This window comes from Vairimorpha necatrix, chromosome 5 (genome assembly GCF_036630325.1).
Source record: "Vairimorpha necatrix chromosome 5, complete sequence".
NCBI classification, from domain to species: domain Eukaryota; kingdom Fungi; phylum Microsporidia; family Nosematidae; genus Vairimorpha; species Vairimorpha necatrix.
This window is the reverse complement of record NC_088820.1, coordinates 123,288-148,419: the sequence shown is the minus strand read 5'-3', so window position 1 is coordinate 148,419 and position 25,132 is coordinate 123,288. Positions and strand designations below refer to the sequence as shown.

The following is a 25,132-nucleotide window of genomic DNA, read 5'->3' as shown; positions in this document are numbered from 1 at the left end:
ATTTTTATTTTTTTTAGGGTGGGACTGATGTTTTTTAACTAGGTGCAGATCTCTAAGTCTTACCAACCTTTTGCTGCTGGTTGGTAAGTAGGGTCAGCTATACTCTAGGGGTGGGAGACCCATTGCTGGTGAGAAGGACACCGTTAACTTTCGAGTAATTCTTCATATTTTTAACCTGGGAGAAATTGGGCATGATCCTGAAGCTGTATTGTTCCGCTGAACTGAGTTGTGTTCTTAAATGGTGTATTGAACCAGGAGTTGTGTTTTCGTCAGGTCCGCGAAATATGTAGTCAGAGATGACTAAGGACCTGTTACCTACGGGAACGAATTTTTCTCCTACAAGGGAGGCCGTTGAGGTATGCTGGCGTGTAATCGCAATTATTGATGTTTTTCTGGTTGGTGGAGTTTTTGGTGGCTTTTCTTCGTTTTGCTGATTCTGTCTTTTTTACAATAAACAATTTTAATTCCGATGTTCCAAATGATACCAGTAGCGAAAACCTTCAGTTAGCTACTGGAAACAATGATATTTCTAAATTAGAAATCATAAATGAAGATGTTTTAATTAATGTCAAAAATGTCGTGTCTGCTGTCAAAGTAGAAGAAGAAGATCGATTGTAAGAAGATGGTGTGGTATCCTTGCTTAAAGATCCACACATTTATTAATTTTGTTTTGTTTGTTTGTTTGGGTACCAAATAAACAATAAAAGCTATAAATAAAAATTGACCCTGACCCACACAATACAAGATGAAACACAACCAACAAAGAATTAAGGAAACAGACCGAACAACGACCGGGGACAGACCTGGATTAAACAATAAAAATATTAATTATAAACTGAATTTTAATAAAAGTATTTTGGAGACGTATTTCAGAGTGGGATACATCAATTTGAGCTCAAAAGACGAGAACCCAAAAGAATACGATAAGAAGAAAAAAGAACAGCAATTTAACACTAAATCACTAACCTTCTCAATGAAGATAGAAGGACTAGAAGACAAACTTAGCCAAGAAATAAAAATTATAGAAGACATCGACAGTTTGGACATCTTAAAATGGTGCCAAGAAATTGAAACATTAATAGAAGTTAACAAATGGGATAAAAGAATACAGTTAGCAATATTAAGACAACTGATAAAAGACGATAAACTTATGGACTACAATAAATATGAAACATGGAATGAGATTAAGGAATATTTAATTTCGGTTAAATTTCCTCTAGAGGAACGAAGATACTACAGAAGAAAATTGTTAAATATACACCAGACAAACTATACGAAAATTCAAGAATACTATGACGCGATTAAACAAAATCTAACTATCGTAAGGACAATGGAAAAACTAATGGATGAAGAGGTTGACAGACTATTTGAGGAAGCTTTCCATGCCGGCTTGGGGAAGTTCACGTACGGAAGAGTACTGGAATATGGCTTCGGTAGTTACCAAGCTTCATTTGAATTTTTAAAGGGCTTAGAAATAAAAATTTCGATAAGAGCTAAAGAGATTAGAGAATTTCGTAGCATCAATAGTAATGATAATAGACCAATGCATAATAACCATTCAGAATTTAAAAAAGACAAATACTGCAAGTTGCATAAATATTCTAACCACACCACTGAGGAATGCACTAAATATGATAAGGATTTTTACAAAAGAAATAACGATAATAAAGACAATAGAAACGTGTACTTTATAAAGGAAAACGTTCATAATTTTGAGAAGACTCAATTAAGGGGATCCATCAACGAAACTCCAATTGACATAATGATCGATAGCGGAGCGAATAAGAGCTTTATGAGTGCCGAAATAGCTGATAAGTTAAAAATAAAGACACAAGAAACTGACGAAATATCACTTATATTTGGGAACGGAGCAAAAGGAAAGACTAATAAAAAAGCCAGAGTGGAAATAAGACTCGCGGGACTAAATAAAGTGACTTATGAAGATGTACATATTCTCAAGAATTTGCCAGAAAAAATGATCTTAGGAAGTGATTTTTTACTAAACAACGGCTGGTTACTTGACTATAAAAACAAAAGAATCATTGTAAACAACGCTATTTTACCAATGATCGGCGCAGAAGAGATAGAAACAGATGAAATAGATGCTATACTATATGACAGAATTTTATTAATAAAAGAACCGAAAATTTTAAATGAAACGAACATACCACGTAGATTGACTGAATATATAAAAAAGAATGAAGAACACGATAAAATTAAGGTAGAACCTCTAAGCCTTTATATTGATGAAAAAATTAGAGACCATAGACTGGAACTTAAATACTATACCGTACCAGTAAAGTACGAGGCTGATGCTAGAAAGGAAATATCAAGGTTACTGACCAACGATATCATTGAACGAGGTAGAAACTATTATGCTAGCCCTTCATTTTTTATCGAAAAGAAAAATAAGGAACTGAGGTTAGTAGTTGATTATCGTACAGTTAACAAATTTATAAAAGATGAAATATGTATAATACCAAAAATTTATGAAAGTTTATATAAACTTGGAGGAAACACTTATTACAGCAAAATTGATTTAAAAAACGGGTTTAACCAACTAGAACTTGAAGAGGGTAGCAGAGACATTACAAGCTTTACGATTTTTGGAGAACAATACAGATATAAACGAATACCATTTGGAATAAAATCAGGACCCAAATTATTCCAAAAGACGATTAATTATATATTACACGGAATCAAAAATATAATCGTTTATATAGACGACATAGTGATATATGGGTCAACTCCTGAAGAACATAATGAGAAATTACTAGAGGTATTAAACCGACTAATGGACTACAGAGTTAAAATAAATTTTGAAAAAAGCATGTTTGCGACCAAGAGACTAGAAATACTTGGAAACGTGATTGAAAACGACAGGATCAGAATAGATACTAAAAATATCGATAATCTATTAAACGAAGAGTCAATTCCATGCAGGAAAAAGGATATACAGAAGATAATGGGAATAATCACCTGGTATCGCAATTTCTTAACAGATGTAAGTAGGCGAGTCTCTTATATATCGCGCCTATTGAAAAATGATTGCAAAGAGAAATGGGGAGACGCCCAAAACTTGGCGTTAAAAGAGATAAAAGAAGAGATCAAAACTACAGCACAGCTAAGACTGCCCGACTTTAGCAAAAAGTTCTCAATACAATGCGACGCGTCAAATAACGGGATGGGAGCAGTCTTATTCCAAGAACGTGGCGTAATAGGCTATTATAGCAGAAAATTTTCGCAGTCTGAGCTTAATTATACGATTGTAGAGAAAGAAATGTTTGCCATCGTTAAAACATTGGAATTTTACAGAACATTAATACAGGGATACAAAATAGAAATACAGACTGATAGTAGAAATTGCATATTTAAAAATAAGGAATTTTTAAAAGAACCGAACGATGGAAATTAATTCTAAACAAATACGATGTAGAATTGACCACGATTGAAGGAACATCTAATCACATAGCCGATAAACTATCACGTTGTTATATGATAGATAAATTCAAGGACATGGAAGTTCTAAAAAAATATATAAGGAAAAAGTTGGTAGTACAAGAAAATGGAAAACAATTAAAAGACGAGAATTTTACAGGCAATAAGATTGACGATTGTTACGTTGGGCCTTACATGGTTACAGAAGTGAGTAAGAAAAAGAATTGGATAAAAATTAACGAAAGGAAGGAGTGGATACATGTTGACAATATAAAAACAACACCAACTGATTTGCAGGCCTGAAAATGGAGAGGGCAGGTTGTGGTATCCTTGCTTAAAGATCCACACATTTATTAATTTTGTTTTGTTTGTTTGTTTGTTTGGGTACCAAATAAACAATAAAAGCTATAAATAAAAATTGACCCTGACCCACACAATACAAGATGAAACACAACCAACAAAGAATTAAGGAAACAGACCGAACAACGACCGGGGACAGACCTGGATTAAACAATAAAAATATTAATAATAAACTGAATTTTAATAAAAGTATTTTGGAGACGTATTTCAGAGTGGGATACATCAGATGGCAAAAGAAAATGTATAGGTGTCTCAAATGCGTCTACAAATATTATAATTAATAAAAATATTAAAACAAAAGATGTTAAGCTAGACTTAATATGAAGGGTAAAGAGGAAAAAAGGAGGAGCGAGCACAGTTGTGCCACAAGTGACCACTATGATGGTCAAAACAACAAGTTAGATACAGAAATGTATTTAACAGAACATATTAAGCATGTTTATGCTGATGATGGTAACTCTAGCGTTACTTTCAAAAAAGATGGAGAGATGAAATATTTTCTTAAAAAAATTAAAATTCTTTCAGAAAGAATTTGTAAAAATGATTTTTTGGACATGTCAAAAAATAAAAGTAGAAAAGATCTTAATGATCTTAAAAAGTTTATATCTAGTACTACTGAATTAGTAACGATTCAGCAGACATATCTGGAGCTCTTCCACGATAAGCTAGAAAAACAAAAAATGAAATTAAAAAATTTGATTAAAAATAATTTGATGGATGACAGTGATCAAATTACTGAAGCATCAAAGAACAAAATTGAGATGATGATAGAGAATCACTCAAAAGAACATGTAGAACAAAAGGATATTAACTCCAATGTTCCAAATGTCACCAGTAGCGAAACCCTTCAGTTAGCTACTGGAAAGAATGATGTTTCTAATTTAGAAATCATAAATGAAGATATTTTAATTAATGTCAAAAATCTCGAATCTGCCTCTAAAGTAGAAGAAGAAGATAGATTGTCAGAAGATGGCAAAAGAATGTGTTTAGAAACAATTGAAGTCTCTAAAGAAAGTAAAAATATAACTAATGAAGTTGTAAATACCAATAATGTTAAGCTCGATGTAGCTGACATAAATAAGAAAGCAGTAGATAATCATCTTAAAATTATCTCAGCAATAATATCTGGTAGAAGCAAAGCTCCAAAGAATGGAGTTAAGCTATACCAAATCAATAAAGATGGATGGAAGTCTGTCAGACATACCTTTAAGCCAAAGATGCAACTTGGTCTTAATAAAAACTCTAGTATTAAACATACTAAATTAAAAGAACTTAATAGATTTACTTCTATTAAAGTAGAAAACCTAGGGAAGTGTATTAAATTTCCCAAAAAGGAAAGCTTAACAATGTCACTAGGCGAGAAAAAAAATTCCATCAAAGAAAAGAAAAATTCAAGCCCCAAAATGGCTAAGAAGGAATCCCAAGAGAAATCTGGCAAGAAAATAAACCCAGTTCAACCTCAGAAGAACTGGGCAAAAGGGCTTTCTAAAGAAGCTCTCATTAAAATTATTAGAGGTGGATGTCCTATATCCAAATGCAAATTTAAATTTGTATTGGTAGGAGGTCTGGGAGTATGGAAGGAGCACCAAGCTAGAGACGCTTGGGCTGCTCTACTCACTATTGAGAGAAAAGACATCCCACTCTTAAAGCAGTTTAGAGATGAAGAGTCTATTCTCTTGATGCTCAGAGAAGGTACCTGCGAAAGAGCAGTAAAAAATCTCTTGGACGAAATCCCAGAGGCATATGTCTGTAATGACGAGACATTTATGGTGGACTTTCTGAAATCAAAGAAGGATTTAATTCTGGAGGAGCTTCTGAGGGTTTCTAGAATGAATAAAAATTTTATACCACATACGGAAGCTTGTAAGTACATAAAGAAGAATTTAGGTAGTGAGAATTTAGCATATAAAAATTTTATCTACCTACATAGTATGATGGGTGAACCTGCCCGGAAAATGAAGGACTCTAAAAATGAATAAAGTTGATATTCTTTTAAAGTCTAAGTTTTACAAGAGATATTTCTCTTTCAAAATTCAATATTTATTATCTTTATTAAATAAAAAAATCACTAATCCTACAGGATTAAATAAACCTTTTGGAGCTTTCAGAAGCCGTAGAAGGATGAAGTGCATAACTTCATTTTATCAGCGGAAAAATCTATGGACTAGAAAACTACAAGAAAATTTCTGTATAGTTAATATGCAAAGAATTCCCGTCGATTGTAAAGACCTAAGAAAATGTCTTGTAAAAAGAGAGTCTGAATTAGATTCTGCCATTTTTACAATACGAAAGTTTAGACGTAGAAATGCGTCATTAACAAAGATAGTAGTTGAAAAAACACATAAAAATTTATTGATTAAGATTATTTAAGCTGAAGGCTTCAAAGTTTTAAATGATAACAGAAAAGGATTAGAAAAAACTAATAAAACAATAAAAGAGATTAGAGAGAAGATAAAACTCTTAAGTCTCAACATCAACCATCTCTCCCACAAGAGAGAAGAACTTGAGTTTCTTCTTAAGAGGGAGAAACCAGAAATTATGTGTCTACAGGAAACTTGGAGACAATCTAATAGATCCCTTAGACTAGAAAAATACACTGCTGTTGAAACACCAAGCAGTGGAAAAAATAAACCAGGTTTAATAACTCTGGTGAGAAACACTGGAGCTATTAGATGTAGCAAAAAGGGAACTGACTCAAACATTCTGCAAACAGTGGTTGAGTTTAGATCAGAAGGCAAGTGGATTAAATACTTAATCTTAAATGTCTACATACCACAAGACAGGGATCTCAAAAGGGAGGTGCTTGCCAGACTTTTGTCTCTTCTAGAAAAAGAGAAATTCAGAAACTATTATAGTGAGATTATAGTAGTGGGAGATATGAATATGCAGAGTTCTTCTCTCAAGAAAAAACTAGTAGTAATTGGTTTACCAGTTACGATGAAGTATAACAGCAAAGATGGTACAAGGATTCTCAAAGATGGGAAAAGATCTAAGAGAAAAATTGATACCATCTTTAGGCTGAAAGAATACGATAATGAGAAGATCATTATATCAAAGTCTTGGGTACTAAGTGATCACTTAGTGCTCAAAAAATATATCTCACTAACTGTTGATAAGATCTCTGATCAACTAGTCTATGATAAAAAGATGCTGGAAAATCCGAAAGTGATTAAAAGGCTTAAAATGAAGTTGAGTAATCAACAATTAAGTATGAATAATCTTCCCGAGATTATTAAAAAAGCTTGTACATCTTTAAAGATCTACAAAAAGAAAAGGGTCCACACTGGACTTACAATGAGATGGAGATACTTAAAAGTCTTCAAAGAAAAGCGTTTAGCAGCAAAAGCGGTTATGAAAAATCACAATGAAATCAATTTAGCCCGGCTCGTAGATATCAAAAAGAGAGTAGAAGATACGAAGAAATTGATTCGCAAAGATAGATCGAAACTTTGGGCTTTGAGAGGAATAAAGCTCTTTAAAAGTAATAGATCAAGAGAATTCTGGCAATGGCTGAAAAATAGAAGTGTTTCCATTCGTTTGGATCAAGTGGCTCTAATTGACCACAATAAGATTCTTCAGACTTGCCGAGCAAAGAAGCTAGAAATAGCGAATAAATTTTACGCTGAATTGGCGTCAGAGAATGATATAGATGTCAATGCCTATGATAAAGTAGATCTTGTTGATCTTCCTCTAGAGATAACAGATGAAGAATTTTTATCCGCACTGAAGAAATGCGGAAATAACAAAGCAGCCGGTCCTGATGAGATTCCAACCGAGCTATACAAACACTTACTGACTAGAGCAGTAAAAGATAAATTCTTTAAATTCATGCTAAATGAATTTAATAAATATATTTGTGGAATTAGTCCTCCTGAATACTGGAGCATGGCAAACATGATTTGCCTCCACAAAAAAGGAGATGAGACAGATCTGAATAATTATAGGGGAATCTCCGTAATTAACACAATTAGTAAGATCTATCTCAAGATAATTAACGACAGATTGACCCAATTTGTTGAAGAAAATAACATCATCTCTAAATACCAAGCAGGATTTAGAGAAGGTGAAGAATGTGTGAACCAAATTACTTCCCTACTTGAAGTAGTAAGAAGAAGAGAATTCAGAGGCGTGAACACAGTGATGTGTTTCATAGACTTTGAGAAAGCTTATGATAATGTAAGTCACGACTTATTATTTAGTAAGCTAGAAAATCTAGATATCCCCAAGTATTTGATAAATACAATAAAGGATATCTATAAAAACACCACCATGCGAATAAAAATCGCCGGAGAAACATCAAGTGGCTATGGCTACAGAAAAGGAGTGAGACAAGGATGCCCTTGTTCTCCAATGCTGTTCAATATATTTATCAATGATATTTTTGACGGCATAGATGGTGTCTTGATCCCAAGATCAAATACAAGAGTTCCAGGACTGATGTTCGCCGATGGTATTGTTGTCTTCGGAAACAACATTGATGATCTTAATAATAAGATCAATAGAATTTCTAATTGGGCGGTTAATAACAGAATGAGGATTAACTTCACAAAAAGCGGAATATTAGAATGGGCTGCTGATTCTAAAATACAAGAATTCCGAAGTTTGTATTCTCTCAGTACAGACTTTGGTGTGATTGAGGAAGTCACTGAATACAGATATCTAGGTGTCTTAATTAAAAGAAACACGCTAGAAGAACACTTGGTCAAAGACGCAGCAATGCGTGGCAAGAAAGCCTTGGACGCCTTGATGCCCAAGTTGATGAATAATAGCATCAACCTTTACTTCAAGGCGATCTTAATCAAATGTGTACTAGTACCCACACTAATGTATGGTAGTGAACTGTGGTGAATGTCAAGTACAAGAGCAGGTAAGATCAATAGGATCTTAAGAACATCATTGAGGATGATATTCAAACGAGTAGTGATTCCTCTAGATAGATTAATGGATGAGTTCAGTATAGAACGAATTCATATACAAGCAGCCTTAAGTAGATTTAGAGCATATAATAAGTGGAAACACAATAAAACTATAATCTCGGATATAATCTCAATCAATCCGAAAGAAAGAAAAACCACCTGGTCTACAAGAACGCAAAGGTGATTAAAAAGATTCGTCGGCAACGACTATGAAACAAGTAACAATGTATCTGTTACTACAAAAATAACTGATGTACTAAGAAGAAGGAGAACGATAAATACTTCTGTAGCTGCATCAATAGCAGATATTTATGACATAAGAAGCTCACAGTTGAAATATGTCATAAACAAAGTCAACAATAGAAAGATAAGAACATACACTAGATTAAGATGTAATCTAGTAAGGTGGTCCTCCTCAATAGCCAATGCAAAGAGAATTCCAGTGAGTTATAGAATGATGTGCTTTTTGTGTGATGGACCACAAGAAAATTTAGAACATTCCTGTTAGAGTGCTCGTCATTAAACGAAATAAGATCATCGTGGCGAAATAAACTGCCTCTACTAACATGTTCACAAACAAATAACCAAGAAAAAACAAAGCAACTTCTTGGTAATAAGATTGGGTTGAAGAATAATCCGAAACATATAAAAGAACTCTGCTTGATCATTGAGTCCCTAGACAGGATGGTTGTCTCCAGAGCGATACTATTCAATAACAAACTCAAGAAGATCAACAATAACATGAATAATTAATGAAGATTAATTAAAAAAGTAAATATCCAGAAATGGAAGAAAAATTAAGTTAACTTGTTAACGACAAAATTTATATTTATATAATTGACCTGGGAGAGGTCGGGCATGATACTGATGCTGTATTTTTTCCGCTGAACTGAGTTGTGTTCTTAAATGGTGTATTGAGCCAGGCGATGTCGTTTTTCATCAGATCCATGAAATTGGGTCTCTAGTCATATATGACTAAGGATGTATCCTATGGGAACGAATTTTTTCTCCTACAAGCAAGGCCGTAAAGGTATGCTGGCGTGTAAGCGCGATTATTGATGATTTTTCTTTTGCAGTGGAGTTTTTGGTGGCTTTTCTTCGTTTTTGCTGATTTTTCATATCATTCTGTATCGGATCTATTTTATCATCATCATCATATATATAAAAGAATTTTTTTTTAATTTTTTACCCCTCTTTTTTGTGATTTTGTAAAATCTAAACTTCTTATTATAGCTTATTGTGTTATTATAATATCAAATTTAAACTCAATGCTTAAATTTGATAATTGTAAGTGCGCATACTATATATTAATGCCTTTCTAAACTATTTATTATTTATAGAAAACTCAGTTCCAAAATATCGTCAGAATCGTTTTTTAGAATTTATTTAACCCTTCTAGAAAAAATTACAAAAAAGTTAACAATAAAATTTTGTTGACAATAAGTGTCAACAATTGAGCTTAGAAGTTCCCAAAATTATCTCATTGAGATTTTTAAATGTTTTAAAACAACATAACTTCTTATATGTTGGTAAAAAGTATTTTTAAAAATCATGTTTTCTCCTTTTTAAATTCATTATCCTTAAATGGAAACTTAACGAAAATTACCAATTAGGGACAAATTAAAAAACTAAACATTCAAATTCCGTTTTCAAAACGGGAAAGCATACGCTAGTCATATATATAAAAGAATTTTTTTTTAATTTTTTACCCCTCTTTTTTGTCAATTTGAAATGTCCAGACTACATATTTCATACTTTTTGTGTGTTTGCAATATCAAATATAGATTTATTGCTTTAATTTAATTATTCTAAGTGTGTATGTTATTAGTTAATACTTTTTAATTTTGATTATTATTTTTGTTAAACTCAGTTCCAAAATATCGTCAGAATCGTTTTTTAGAATTTATTTGACCCTTCCACGAAAAAATCCACAAAAACATTAACCAATAAAGATTTTGAATATAAGTGTCAAAAATGAGCTTTAGGTGCTTTAAAATTATCTAAGTAAGATTAAATTGTGTTTTTAACTTAACTTTACATCTTCTATGTCACTAAAAAGTATTTTAAAAATTATGTCTTCACCCTGTCAAATTCAATCATCCCAAAATGGAAACTTAACAAAATTTACTGAGACGGCACAAATTATAAAACTAAACTTTTAGATCCCGTTTTCAAAACGGGAAAGCATACGCTAGTCATATATATAAAAGAATTTTATTTAATTTTTTACCCCTCTTTTTTATGATTTTGTAAAATCTAAACTTCTTTTTATAGCTTATTCTGTTATTATAATATCAAAAATGAATTTAATGCACTAATTTGATGATTGTGAGTGCGTATATTATATATTAATGCATTTTTATTCTTATTATTATTTTTGTAAAATTCAGTTCCAAAATATCGTCAGAATCGTTTTTTAGAATTTATTTGACCCTTCCACGAAAAATCCTAAAAACAATTAACAAAAAAGAAATTGAATATAAGTGTCAAAAATTGAGCTTAGAAAAACCAAAAATTATCTCATCATAATTATTAAATGTTTTTAGTTCTACTTTACTTCTTATATTATACTAAAAAGTATTTTTCTAAATTCATGTTTTCTCCTTTTCAAATTCATTCATCTTAAAATGGAAACTTAACAAAATTTACCCTGGAGGTTCCATATTAAAAAACTAAACATTTAGATCCCGTTTTCAAAACGGGAAAGCATACGCTAGTCATATATATATATCATATATATAAAAGAATTTTATTTAATTTTTTCCCCCTCTTTTTTATAATTTTGTAAAATCTAAACTTCTTATAATAGCTTATTATGTTAATATAATATCGTTTTTAGATTTAATGTTTTAATTTGATAATTGTAGGTGCGTATACTAAATGTTAAAACTTTTTTGTTTTAATTCTTAATTTTAAAAAGCTTGGTCTCAAAATATCGTCAGAATCGTTTTTTAGAATTTATTTAACCCTTCTAGAAAAAATTTAAAAAACATGTACCAAAGAAAAGTTGAATGTAAGTGAATAAAACTGAGCTTTTAGAGTTTTAAACATATCTCATTAAGATTCATAAGTGTTTATAAGTTCATTTCATTATTTAAATGTTCATAAAAAGTGTTTTTTAAATTATACTATTTCTTTTTCTTTGTCAAACCAAAAATGGAAACTCAAAAAAAAAATTAAAGGAGGTACATACCATAAACAAAACATAATAATCCCGTTCTTAGAACGGGAAAGCATACGCTAGTCATATATATAAAAGAATTTTATTTAATTTTTTACCCCTCTTTTTTGTGGGTTTGAAATTACTAAACGATACATTTTGATGCTTTTACGTTATTAAAATATTAAAAATAAATTCAATGTTTTAATTTGACTATTCCAAGTGTGTATACTATGTGTTAATACATTTTGATTTAGTTTGTTATTTTTGGAAAGCATGGTCCCAAAATATCGTCAGAATCGTTGTTTAGAATTTATTTGACCCTTCCGCGAAAAATTGTAAAAACATTTAACCAATAATGATTTTAAAGATAAAGGTCAAAAGTTGAGCTTAGAAGTTTATAAAAGCATTTCAATATGACTCAAAAGTGTTTTTAACTTAACTTAACTCCTTATATGTTACTAAAAAGTATTTTTAAAAACGATGTCTTCATCCTATCAAATTCAATCATCCCGAAATAGAAACTCACCAAAATTTACCGAGGGGCGACATATTAAAAAACAAAACATTCAAAACCCGTTTTCAAAACGGGAAAGCATACGCTAGTCATATATATAAAAGAATTTTATTTAATTTTTTACCCCTCTTTTTTGTGGTTTTAAAAATTCTATACGATATGGTTTGAGCTTTTTACGTTAATATAATATCAAATATAGATTTATTGCTTTAATTTGACTATTCTAAGTGTGTATGTTATTAGTTAATACTTTTTAATTTTGATTTTTATTTTTGTTAAACTCAGTTCCAAAATATCGTCAGAATCGTTTTTTAGAATTTATTTGACCCTTCTAGAAAAAATTCACTAAAACATTAACAAAAAAAAAGTTGAATATAAGTGTCATAAATTGAGCTTAAAAATCCAAGAATTATTTCAACGAGACTCATAAGTGTTTTCAACTCAACTTTACCTTTTATATGTTACTAAAAAGTATTTTTGAAAACGATGTCTTCATCCTATCAAATTCTAACATCCCAAAATAGAAACTCACAAAAATTCACCGAGGAGCGACATATTATAAAACAAAACATACAATTCCCGTTTTCAAAACGGGAAAGCATACGCTAGTATATATATAAAAGAATTTTATTTAATTTTTTACCCCTCTTTTTTGTGGTTATAAAAATTCTAAACGATATGTTTTGAGCCTTTCATGTTAATATAATATCAAATATAGATTAGATGTTTCAATTTAATAATTTTAAGTGTGTATACTTTATATTAATGCATTTTTGTTTTGATTATTATTTTTGTAAAACTCAGTTCCAAAATATCGTCAGAATCGTTTTTTGGAATTTATTTAACCCTTCCACAAAAATTGCAAAAACAATTAACTAATAAAGATTTTGAATATAAGTGTCAAAACTTGAGCTTAGAAGTTCCCAAAATTATCTCATTATAATTATTAAATGTTTTTAGATCAACTTATCTCCTTATATGTTACTAAAAAATATTTTTCAAAATCATGTTTTCTCCTTTTCAAATTCGTCTTATGAAAGGAAAATTCGAAAAGAATATAATGGAGGTACAAATTTAAGAACTAAACATTTAGATCCCGTTTTCAAAACGGGAAAGCATACGCTAGTCATATATATAAAAGAATTTTATTTAATTTTTTATCCCTCTTTTTTGTGACTTTGAAATTTCTAAACTATATATATTAGGCTTTCTATGTTATTTAAATATCATATATAGATTTATTGCGATAATTTAACTATTCTAAGTGTGTATGTTATTAGTTAATACTTTTTAATTTTAATTATTATTTTTGTTAAACTCAGTTTCAAAATATCGTCAGAATCGTTTTTTAGAATTTATTTGACCCTTCTAGAAAAATTGCAAAAACAATTAACTAATTAAGATTTTGAATATAAGTGTCAAAAACTGAGCTAGAAGTTCCCAAACTTATCTCATTATATTTATTAAATGTTTTTAGATCAAATTTACTCCTTATATGTTACTTAAAAGTATTTTTCAAAATCATAGTTTCTTTTCAAATTCCCTCTTCCCAAACTTGGAAATTCACAAAAAGATAAAGGAGGTACATATTATAAAACAAAACTATAAATCCCGTTTTCAAAACGGGAAAGCATACACTAGTCATCATATATATAAAAGAATTTTATTTAATTTTTTACCCCTCTTTTTTGTGATTTTGAAATTTCTAAACGATACATTTTGAGGCTTTTATGTTATTATAATATTAAAAATAAATTCAATGTTTTAATTTGACTATTCCAAGTGTGTATACTATGTGTTAATACATTTTAATTATGATTGTTATTTTCGAAAAGCTTGGTCCCAAAATATCGTCAGAATCGTTTTTTAGAATTTATTTAACCCTTCTAGAAAAATTCACAAAAACATGTACCAAAAAAAAAGTTGAATATAAGTGTCAAAACTTGAGCTTAGAAGTTCCAAAAATTATCTCATTATAATTATTAAATGTTTTTAGATCGACTTTGCTCTTTATATGTTACTAAAAAGTATTTTTAAAATTATATTTTCTCCTTTTTAAATTCATTCATTCCAAAATGGAAACTTAACAAGATTAAAAGGGGAAATACATATTTCCAAACAAAACATTTAGATCCCGTTTTCAAAACGGGAAAGCATACGCTAGTCATATATATAAAAGAATTTTATTTAATTTTTTACCCCTCTTTTTTGTGGTTTTGTAAAATCTAAACGATATGTTTTGGGCCTTTTATGTTAATATAATATCAAATATAGATTTATTGCTTTAATTTGACTATTCTAAGTGTGTATGTTGTCAGTTAATACTTTTCGATTCTTTTTATTATTTTTGTAAAACTCCGTTCCAAAATATCGTCAGAATCGTTTTTTAGAATTTATTTAACCCTTCTAGAAAAATTACAAAAAAGTTTAACAATAAAAATTTGTTGACAATAAGTGTCAACAATTTAGCTTTGAAGTTCCCAAAATTATCTCATTGAGATTATTAAATGTTTTAAAACAACATAACTTCTTATATGTTGCTAAAAAGTATTTTTAAAAATCATGTCTAAACTCTGTCAAATTCAATCATCCCAAAATGGAAACTCTTCAAAATTTAAGGATGAAAGATATATTAAAAAACTTAACATTTAGATCCCGTTTTTAAAACGGGAAAGCATACACTAGTTTCTTTTATTTGAATGTATTTTTCTTTGGGCGGATTTGACCTCCTTTTGTATGGAACTTATAATGATGATCTAGGAACGTTTGTTTCGAAACTGGTTGTCTATTTTTGCAATAAACATTTTGTTTTTATTTTTATTTATTTGATGTTTTTTTTCGAGGGAGGTTTAGTAGGGTTTCTCACGTTTTGCTGATTATGTCTTTTTACAATACACAAATTTAATTAATAATTCAATTAGTCGTAATGTTTCAAGGGATTTGTATCCTATGGGAACAAAAATTTCTCTTACGAGCGAGACGTTAAAGTATACTGGCGTGTGACGTCAATCATTTATGATTTTTCTCTTCATAAAATTTTTGGTTATTTTTTTTACCGTTTTGCTGATTCTGTCTTTTACAATTAATTTTTAATATATGTGTGATCCGGCATGTAGCCTGATCCGAAGTAGAAGAGGGTGAGTCTAAGTTAACATATTTATTTAAGTTGTTATCTTTTTTGTTGCTCATCGGAATTGTGGGTTAGGGGTAAATTCCGTTTAAATAGTTAATTAGATTAACTGTCAAACTCTTTGAGATGTAAACAAACAAACAAGAAACCAAAGTTCTACTAAAGTAGTAGTACTTCATGTGACATGCACTTTTCCTACTTTTAGTTTGTGCATGTCAAATGTCCAATGTTTGTTTACACTACTTCGAGATGTTTGACAGGTCCAATTATTATTGTTTAACTGGAAGCCGTATCGTCAGTGCAGGTCTGCAGCCTGACAATATGCATGTATACTTTTAAGTATACGAGAAAAAAACGATTGGCCAATAATTAAACAAACTGTCAATTATAAACAAAAGGTTTTTACAAATCACAGTTATTAAAATGAAGTGAATTTTCTAATATAGAACCAATAATCTAATTATTATAAATATAAGCTAAAAAATATATTTCATTTTTGAAACATGTATCAAAAAAAGTAATTATGATTGATTACTGTTATTTATAAAAACTTATGCAAATTTCCATACTAATGACTGTACAAGAAGAAAGAATGAAAAAAACTTCATCAAAAAAACCTTTTTTTACTAATAGGCGGAAAGTAATAATTGATTGGATGAATAAACTTGATAAAAATGAGTTGCTAGAAATTGCAATTTCTAATATAAAACTAGTTGACTGTAAATATAAACTTGTAGTAGTTTTAGGGCTTCCAGAAATCGATACTATTGATAGACAAAGCTGGGCCAAATTACTAGACATGAATGAAAAGAATATTCCTTTAATTAAAGATATCAAAGGCGAAGGACGAGTTTTTATGGTTCGGGAAGAGTATTGTTTCCAAGCTGTTGAAACGCTTAAAGAATTTTATGTTGAAATAAAAATTTTATTGGAAAGAGACGAAGTGGAAAAATATATACATAAGAATAGACATGTTTTGTATAAAACAGTCACTGATATCTTACCAGAATGGAGTAGTTTTGAGCCCGTTGAAAAAGCAGTTAAATTAATTAAACAAGGACTAACTGAGGGATCAAAAATAAATTATGACGAGTTTTTCTATTACGAAGAGAATTCCGATATCCACAAATATTAAAGAAACCTTGAATAAATCCGACTTATGACGGCTACGATGCATTTTATCATAAAACTAACATATTTTTAAAATTTTTTTTTAAAAAGCAAGCAATTGTCTATTAAACAGTGCAAATTTATAAGTGTATTTGACAATAAAAAATGATATAAATAGGATTACATTAGTAAAAAAACAATATAAATGGAAAATCTAAAAAAACAATATAAATGGAAAATCTAAAAAAACAATATAAATGGAAAATCTAAAAAAATAAAATAAATGGTAAATTTACTAAATAAAAAACAATAAATGTAAATACACAAATTATTAACGATCAAAATTTTTATTTTTGAAATGAAAATCGACTTGAATAGAAACGAATAAACTATTCTAACTATATGTCTTTATGTACTTAAATATTACAATAAAATTAAATAAAAAACGGTACATGGCCGTTTGGAACCCGCTTTGGGGAAATGAACCCGCATTGAAATTTTAAAGGACCCCCCTTTAAAAAAATGGCAAAATTGGCAAAAACAATGTTTGTTGAGGCAGATGAGGTTTTTAGTGATGAAATGTATTTCTACATGGAATACAAAGAAAGGTTTATTTTGGAAACATTTGATGCGGAATTGGCGTGCGTCTTGCTCGTTTCTGTAACTAGTATAAATACTGCTTCTTCCTTGAGGTAATACAAGAAATTGTATAACCTGTTTCTATTATGATCACTAATTAATGGGTAGCATATGATACCACATTAGCTAATCAAAGGGATGGAGCACAGTACTAAGAAACACTCCATAAATGCTGTAACCTCTAGCGATTCTGAGTCACAACACCATATAATTTAGTTGGTTTTGGCTCATTTCTATAAGAGATATTCGATCTTAACATAAACAAAGAAGAACACTATGAGTACCTTTTATAGTTTCACTGGGCTTTCCAAATTCCCAAAAATCCCCGGATAAATTGTCTTCTGTCATTATTAAAAATAAATCGTTAAGTCCCTTTTTAATAATTTTTTTTATTCTTCCCTTTTTTTGAATTTTCCAATGCGGGTTCATTTTCCCAAAGCGGGTTCCAAACGGTCATGTACCGAAAAAACATCTTCAATTGTAATTGAAACGCATCTTTTCGTTTATATATGTTATTTACTAGTTAGTCATTATCATACGATTCGTCGAATGAACTTTATTGAATTTTTTACCACTATTTTTCGTAGTTTTTGTGTCTCAAATTTTTTTTGCCTAGTATAAAAATTGGCTTAATCAATCACTTAAATATCAAACTGTAGAAACTATGAGTTTAAATCGACTTTTATTTCACATCTACGTAAAACTTAGATCTTAAATTGATTTCTTTTTTAACATTTTCAAAAAACATTAAATAATTTAAAACAAGATAACGTCAAAATGACATACTTAAGAAAGTTATATGTTTTGATTATTCTCCTTTTTATCTCACCTTATAATGTTTTTTATAAATCATATTCTTCATTCTTGATCAAGAAAATTTAAAGACACATACGAAATTTATACACAAAGTTTTCTTAAACAAAAAGCTTCTTGAGGTTTATTTTGATATGTTTGTTGTATTTAATTATGTAAATTCAAGTAAATATGCACTAACTGTAGATTTGTTAATTTTTTGTACTAAATATTCTGCTCTAGAAATGGGCTTCTTACTTGAGCCATTGACTTAGTTAAATACTTTGAAATTTGCTCTTTCGTTTTTACATTTTTCTCCCCCTGTAAGATGACAATACAATTTACAAGATCTTCTAAATCAAATAATTTGACTGTAGGAATAGTTGGCCTTCCTAATACTGGCAAAAGTACTTTATTTAATTTTCTTACTAAAAATTCCGTCCCAGCTGAAAATTATCCATTTTGTACTATTGACCCATCATTTGGTAAAGTCGAGATAGACGACGTTAGATGTGACAATTTAGTGAAGATTTGCCGTCCTAATAAAGTCGTCAAAGCTTGTCTTAATGTGACAGACATTGCCGGCTTAGTAAAAGGCGCCAGTGAGGGATTTGGCTTGGGAAATTGTTTTTTAAATCATATTCGTAACGTAGATGCCATTTTCCATGTAGTGCGCTGTTTTGAAGACGCAGAAGTTTTACATGTTGATGATTCTGTTGATCCACTTCGCGATATAAAAGTTGTCAACGACGAACTTAGAAAAAAAGATATAGAAACATTAAAAAAATTTTATGATCGAATGATCAAAGACAATAGAGGAAAAGCATTAGACAAAAAATTTAAAGATAGGTTAGAACTAGTAGAAAAAATTTTAAAAATTTTGGAATCTTCTTGGGTAAATGAGCACTCTTTTACTGACGAAGAAGTGTCTTTTATTTCTACTATGGATTTATTGACAGTTAAAAATGTGGTTTATTTAGCAAATGTCAGTGAAGAAGATTATGAAAAAAAACGAGTTAATAAACATTTGAAAGCTTTGTTGTCTTTTACAAGGAATGTTATTGTTTTTAGTGCTATTTATGAGCATACTAGTGAGAAGAGGACGCCTTTTATTAATAAATTAGCTAAAAAAGGGTATGAATTATTAAATTTAATAAATTTTTTTACTGTTGGTAAAGATGAAGTAAGAAGTTGGACAATAAGACGAGGAGTGACTGCCCCGCAAGCGGGAGCAGTCATTCATAGTGATTTTATGAATTATTTTATAATGGCAGAAGTTTGTTCATATGATGACATGGTTGAACTTGGATCTGAGGCGGAAGTAAAGAAACAAGGGAAATATCATCAGAGAGGTAAACAATATGTAGTGAATGATGGAGATATTATATTATTTAAACATAATCCTCCTACCAGTAAACTTAAAAAAAAGAAATAAAAAAAAAATTATAATATAAATTGTAGTTTATTAATAACAATATTATAAAATAATATTTTAATAACTCTCATGTAAAAAACATTTGAATAACTCTCATGTAAAAAACATTTATATTTTTTTTATATGTTTTGACAACATTTGAATATTTTTTTTATATGTTTAGACAACATTACATTTGAATATTTTAAAAATATGTTTAGACAACATTTGAATATTTTAAAAATATGTTTAGACAACATTTCAATATTTTAATAATATGTTTAGACAACATTACATTTGAATATTTTTTTTTAAGCCCTTTATATGAAACAGAGATTTACATTTTTAGATATTCGTGCAATTATCAACGAACTCAAACCCAAATTAATAAACAAGTTCATTCAAAATTTTTATACTACCCAACAAAGAATTATTTATATAAAATTCAGTTCTAAAGACATTTTACTCATAGAACCAGGCATAAGAATACATCTAACTTCTGAAGCTGATGATGGTATAAGCCATTTCTGCAATATTTTAAGAAAAAAAGCTAGACGCGACAAAGTAATAAATATTTATCAAGTTGGTTTTGATAGAGTCATAGTGTTTGAACTTACGCGTCAAAAAATCGTAGTAGAATTTTTTAGTGGTGGAAATGTGTTCATTTTAGATGAAAATGATAAAATTTTGGAAGTTTTTAGAGTTGTAAAAGAATTGGATATTGTTAAAAATACGGAGTATTTGTTTAACCCGGTTGGGTTTGATTTTAGCTGGAAGAAGTTTTGTAAAATGGAATTTAATGAATTTTTACCATTTGAAAAAGAATTAGTAGATAAATTAATGAATAAAATAACTAAGGCTATAGATAATAAAGAAATCAAAGAAGATAAAGCCATAGACAATTATGATGATAAACAAATCGAAGATAAAGCCATAGACAATAATAATGAAATCAAAGAAGATAAAGCCATAGACAATAATGAAATGGAAGAAGATGTACAAGATAAAAAAGGCAATATTAAAAACAAAGATAACATGAAAGACAATAATGTTGAAATCAAAGAAGATAAATGTAACACAACAGATTCAGATTATAAAGAAAAGAAAGATAAAAAAGCCAATAATAAGCAAGTTAAAGATAATTATAAAGACTTTATCAAGTCACAAATAATTAAAAATAATAAAATTGACATTTTTAACCAAATAATGTCAGAATTTTATGACCAAATCCAAAATCTCCAAAATATTGGCACTGTACAACTCAAAAAAGGCAAACCTTTCAATTTTTTCCCATACGAAATCGCTTCTGATAACAAATTAACTTTTAATAATTTTAATTCCGCAGTAGAATATTTTTTTTCTGATAGAAAAAAATCAAAAAAACAAAATATTGACAAAGCTCAAAAAGTCAAAGACAAACAATATGAACATATTGTTGAATTAGAAAATATGGTCGAAGAAATGTCATTAAAAGCTGATTTGGTACTAGATAATGAAGATTTAGTAGAAGAAATAATTAATATTCACAAATCAGTAGTAAAAAACAAAATGAAATGGGATGATTTTATGAAATATCAAGATGATGAGAAAAATAAAGGCAATGAAGTAGCTTTAAGTATAATTAGATCTGATTTTAAAACCAATTCATGTATAATAAACTTAAAAAATGACAAGAATGATGAAACAACTAATAAAGATACATATGACAAATCAACTAATAAAAATGAACACTTTAAATATGATGAATCAAACTTAAATGATAAATATGACAAATCAACTGATGATTCTAATTTTATTGAAATATTTTTTGATAAATCAATACATCAAAATATTAAAAATTTTTACGAAAAAAAAAAAAAATTACAAGAAAAAATCAATAAAACTAAAATAGCCATAGAAACAGTAAAAATCAAATCATTTAAAAAAGATGAAAAAGTAAAAATCCAGAGACCCGTTTTCTGGTTTGAAAAATTCCACTTTTTTTTCACAACTAATAAAAAACTAATAATTGGTGGTAAAAATAGTCAACAGAATGAAATATTAGTTAAAAAGTATTTATTACCCACTTCTTTATATTTCCATACTGAGTCATCTGGTGGATCTAGTATAATATGTCCAAATGATGTTATTTTAGAAGAAGCAGCTTTAGCTGCTTTATGTAATAGTTCATGTTGGGATTTAAATGTAATTAGTCCTGTTTTTTATGTTACAGGTGATCAAGTTTCAAAGATTCCTCCTACTGGTCAATATTTACCAAAAGGGTCTTTTTTAATTAGAGGAGTTAAAAATTTTTTAAATGTTTATAAAATTGAATATGGACTTGGATTGTTATTTAAAACTAGTGATGATGTAAAAGAAGGAGATTTTTTTATTAAATATGAAGATACAGTATTTATTACAGACCCGACTGGGTATGAAGTGGATTTTGCTTTACCTATGAGTGGACCGTATAAAATTTTTAAAGATTTTTATAAGTTTAAAGTGAGGATTTTACCGGGGAAAGATAAGAAAGGGAAAGTGGTACAGGGAATTATAAATGAGTTTATAAAGAACACAGAGGAGAGAGTTATAAAGATAATAAAGCGGATAAGTGTAGAGGAATTTATGAATGTGCTTCCTACTAATATCAAAATAGGTAAAGAGATAAAATAAAAATTTACATTATTTTTAATAAGCATGCAGTATACGAATCTAATAGAGGATTGTTATATAACATCTAATAGAGAATTGATATATTATTTCTTGTATCTAATAATGAATTTTCATTATATTTCAAATGTAAAATTTTTTAAACATTTCTTACATCCAATATAAAATAATCAAAATATATAACATCTAATATAAAATTTTTTATAATTATTATATAATTTATTATGATAGCGTACAATGATATTGTTATATTATTCTTGTCTTTTTTTTATTTTAAACAAATTCAGTAGTTCTTTGTTCGTTCTCTTACTTAGTGTTTTATCTTCTTTACATTTGTCTTTACATTTGTCATCTTCGAGTTCTTCTTCCTTGAATTTGTCATCTTCTAGTTCTTCTTCCTTAAATTTGTCTTCTTTAAGTCCATCTTCAAGTTCTTCTTCTTTAAATTTGTCTTTAAGTTCTTCTTGTATGTTCTCTATGTATATTATATATTTAAATGTCTCTATCTCATTACTCAGTCCCGTCGCCTTTGTACATATTAGTTTCTTATCTGTGTCATACACACTTATCTTCTTATTCTTGTACTTGTAGAATCCTTCTTCCCATTTCTTCAGTTTCTTCTTTTTGTCTTTTGTGTAAATACACGGGATCATATTGGGGGAGAAAAACACATTAGAAATATGATGTCGAAGATGTGAGACCACCATACAAATTGTATAATTCTTAAATATATGTAAGATATCTTACTAAATATATATCAGATGTTTTAATTTATCTTACTATATAAAAATATTATTTTAAAATGTCTCTCCACTCAGGTGTCCATAAGTCATAAGACAGTACGGATGTTTTACATGGAGTGATTTAATGTTTAAGTATTTTGAGAATTTCTTATGAAATGAATTCCTTCGATAACTTATAAGGGGGGTAAAATAAAAATGAATTTATACCCAGTAAAATATTTTATAAATGACTTTAAAATATTTATAAGTCATTTATAAGTATTTTATAAGTATTAATAAGTATGTATAATATATTTATCTTAAATGTATGTTTACTTCTTACACAATAAAATTCAATACTAAATAGAATTATACTAAATAAATTCAATACTAAATAAAATTATACCAATTCAATACTAAATAAATTTAGTAAATTTAAATTCAATACTAATTCAATACTATTTTAATATTATTTATATTTCATCCCCTTTAAAAATAGCATGAATTTAGAAGAAATAAAAAAAGAATTCTTGGAAAAATTAAAATCTTTTCCTTTTGAATCAGACGAAGAAGCCTTGTCTTGGAACATCTCCCAGTACAAAATAAACCACAATCTCACTCCCATTCCTCTAGAAACTCCTTTCACTATACAACCAAAAAAATCAAATAAAAAAGAAATAAACAAGATATTAGAAGACACAGAAGAATTTATATATTCTTCTTCTTCTGTGGATGAGTACTCATCCACAGATGAAATATATCATGAAGATATAAACTTATTTATAAATCTAAGTATAAAAAGTAAACTTATTATTGATTCATGTGAATTATTAATCCAGAGAGGGAAGAAATATGGTCTAATAGGAAGAAATGGGATAGGAAAAACCACCCTACTAAAAAATATAAAAAAAAGGAAATTTGGTATACCAAGAGGAATCAAAATCCACATGATTGAACAAGAAACAAATCTGGATATTAAAGTTATAGACCATGTAGGAGAAAATGGTACTAGAATTCTAATGGGATTTGGGTTTACTAAAGAAATGTGCCACTTAAATCTGAAAGATTTAAGTGGTGGATGGAGAATGAGATCTCATTTAGCAAAAGCTATAAATATAAATCCAGATTTATTATTACTAGATGAACCTACTAATTATTTAGATATTCAAGCTTTAAATTGGTTAGAAAAACAAATCAAAGATCTTAAAACTGTGATTATTGTATCACATGATAAAAACTTCTTAAATAATGTAGTAGATGAAATATTACATTTAAATGATTTCAAAATTGATAAATATAAAGGGAATTATGATACATTTTCATATATTAGAAATAATAAATTAAATCAAATAAAGAAAGAATATGATAATCAATTAAGACAAAGAGAACATTTACAAAGTTTTATAGATAGATTTAGGGCTAGTGCAGCCAGGGCTGCACTAGCACAAAGTAAAATCAAACAACTTTCTAAAATGCTCCCACTTGTAGTCCCTAAAAAAGACCCAATTATCAAATTTATATTTGATAGTACAAGTGTAAAAGGGAATTTAATAGAAATGAGAGATGTAAAATTTTCTTATATAAAAAATAAGCCTATTTTTAGAGATATAACAATTAATATAAATAATCTTAGTAGGATTGTGGTGGTTGGCACAAATGGACAAGGAAAGAGTACTTTCCTTAAGATGTTAACAGATAATTTACAGAATTGTGATGGATACATTTTAAAGAATCCTGAACTTAGAGTTGGGTATTTTGCACAACATTTTGTAGATAATTTGAATGTTAATTTAAGAGTATTAGATTTAATGTTAAAATATTTTACATTAGAAGAAAGTAAAAGAGCTTTGTCGAATTTTGGATTACAAGTTGAGAATCAGAGGATTGGGACCCTGTCTGGTGGACAGAAGAGTCGACTTACATTTGCTTTAATAAATGGGAAGAAGCCTAATTTACTAGTATTTGATGAGCCCACTAATCATTTAGATATGGAGTCTATAGAAGCCTTGGCTGAGTGTATAAAGAAGTTTGAAGGAGGAGTAGTGTGTGTGAGTCATGATCTTAATTTTGTAAGTAAAGCCTTTACTGAAGTGTATGTATGTGAGAATCAAACATTAAGATATTTCAATGGGACTCCTTCTGATTACAAAGCCAGTATCCAATAAAATCAATACTACAATATACTTTTTATATTGTAATATAAGTCAATATTGTAGTATACTTTATATTGATATTTATATTGATAATGTAAGCTTAATACAAATATAATAAATTCTATTATAATA

At 28.8% G+C, this 25,132-nt stretch overlaps 6 protein-coding genes across 6 annotated transcripts; 5 read left to right on the top strand and 1 right to left on the bottom strand.

The window, feature by feature from the left end:
• Window positions 1–745: 745 nt before the first annotated feature.
• Window positions 746–3,415, top strand: VNE69_05030 (prp pol polyprotein-like; the record flags this gene model as incomplete). The annotated part of the gene is made up of 1 exon (XM_065473506.1): window positions 746–3,415. The coding sequence occupies one exon, from the start codon at window positions 746–748 to the stop codon at window positions 3,413–3,415; it is 2,670 nt and encodes an 889-aa protein (XP_065329578.1).
• Window positions 3,416–16,092: 12,677 nt separating this feature from the next.
• VNE69_05029 (uncharacterized protein) lies at window positions 16,093–16,656 on the top strand (the record flags this gene model as incomplete). Its single annotated transcript, XM_065473505.1, has 1 exon — window positions 16,093–16,656. The coding sequence occupies one exon, from the start codon at window positions 16,093–16,095 to the stop codon at window positions 16,654–16,656; it is 564 nt and encodes a 187-aa protein (XP_065329577.1).
• Window positions 16,657–18,390: 1,734 nt separating this feature from the next.
• On the top strand, window positions 18,391–19,497 carry VNE69_05028 (Obg-like ATPase 1; the record flags this gene model as incomplete). The annotated part of the gene is made up of 1 exon (XM_065473504.1): window positions 18,391–19,497. One exon carries the CDS (start codon window positions 18,391–18,393, stop codon window positions 19,495–19,497), a length of 1,107 nt encoding a protein of 368 aa, XP_065329576.1.
• A 303-nt stretch (window positions 19,498–19,800) lies between these two features.
• On the top strand, window positions 19,801–22,128 carry VNE69_05027 (Rqc2 RqcH-like protein; the record flags this gene model as incomplete). The annotated part of the gene is made up of 1 exon (XM_065473503.1): window positions 19,801–22,128. The coding sequence occupies one exon, from the start codon at window positions 19,801–19,803 to the stop codon at window positions 22,126–22,128; it is 2,328 nt and encodes a 775-aa protein (XP_065329575.1).
• Window positions 22,129–22,376: 248 nt separating this feature from the next.
• VNE69_05026 (uncharacterized protein) lies at window positions 22,377–22,778 on the bottom strand (the record flags this gene model as incomplete). Its single annotated transcript, XM_065473502.1, has 1 exon — window positions 22,377–22,778. One exon carries the CDS (start codon window positions 22,776–22,778, stop codon window positions 22,377–22,379), a length of 402 nt encoding a protein of 133 aa, XP_065329574.1.
• A 569-nt stretch (window positions 22,779–23,347) lies between these two features.
• VNE69_05025 (ATP-binding cassette sub-family F (ABCF3)) lies at window positions 23,348–25,012 on the top strand (the record flags this gene model as incomplete). The annotated part of the gene is made up of 1 exon (XM_065473501.1): window positions 23,348–25,012. The coding sequence occupies one exon, from the start codon at window positions 23,348–23,350 to the stop codon at window positions 25,010–25,012; it is 1,665 nt and encodes a 554-aa protein (XP_065329573.1).
• Window positions 25,013–25,132: the final 120 nt, after the last annotated feature.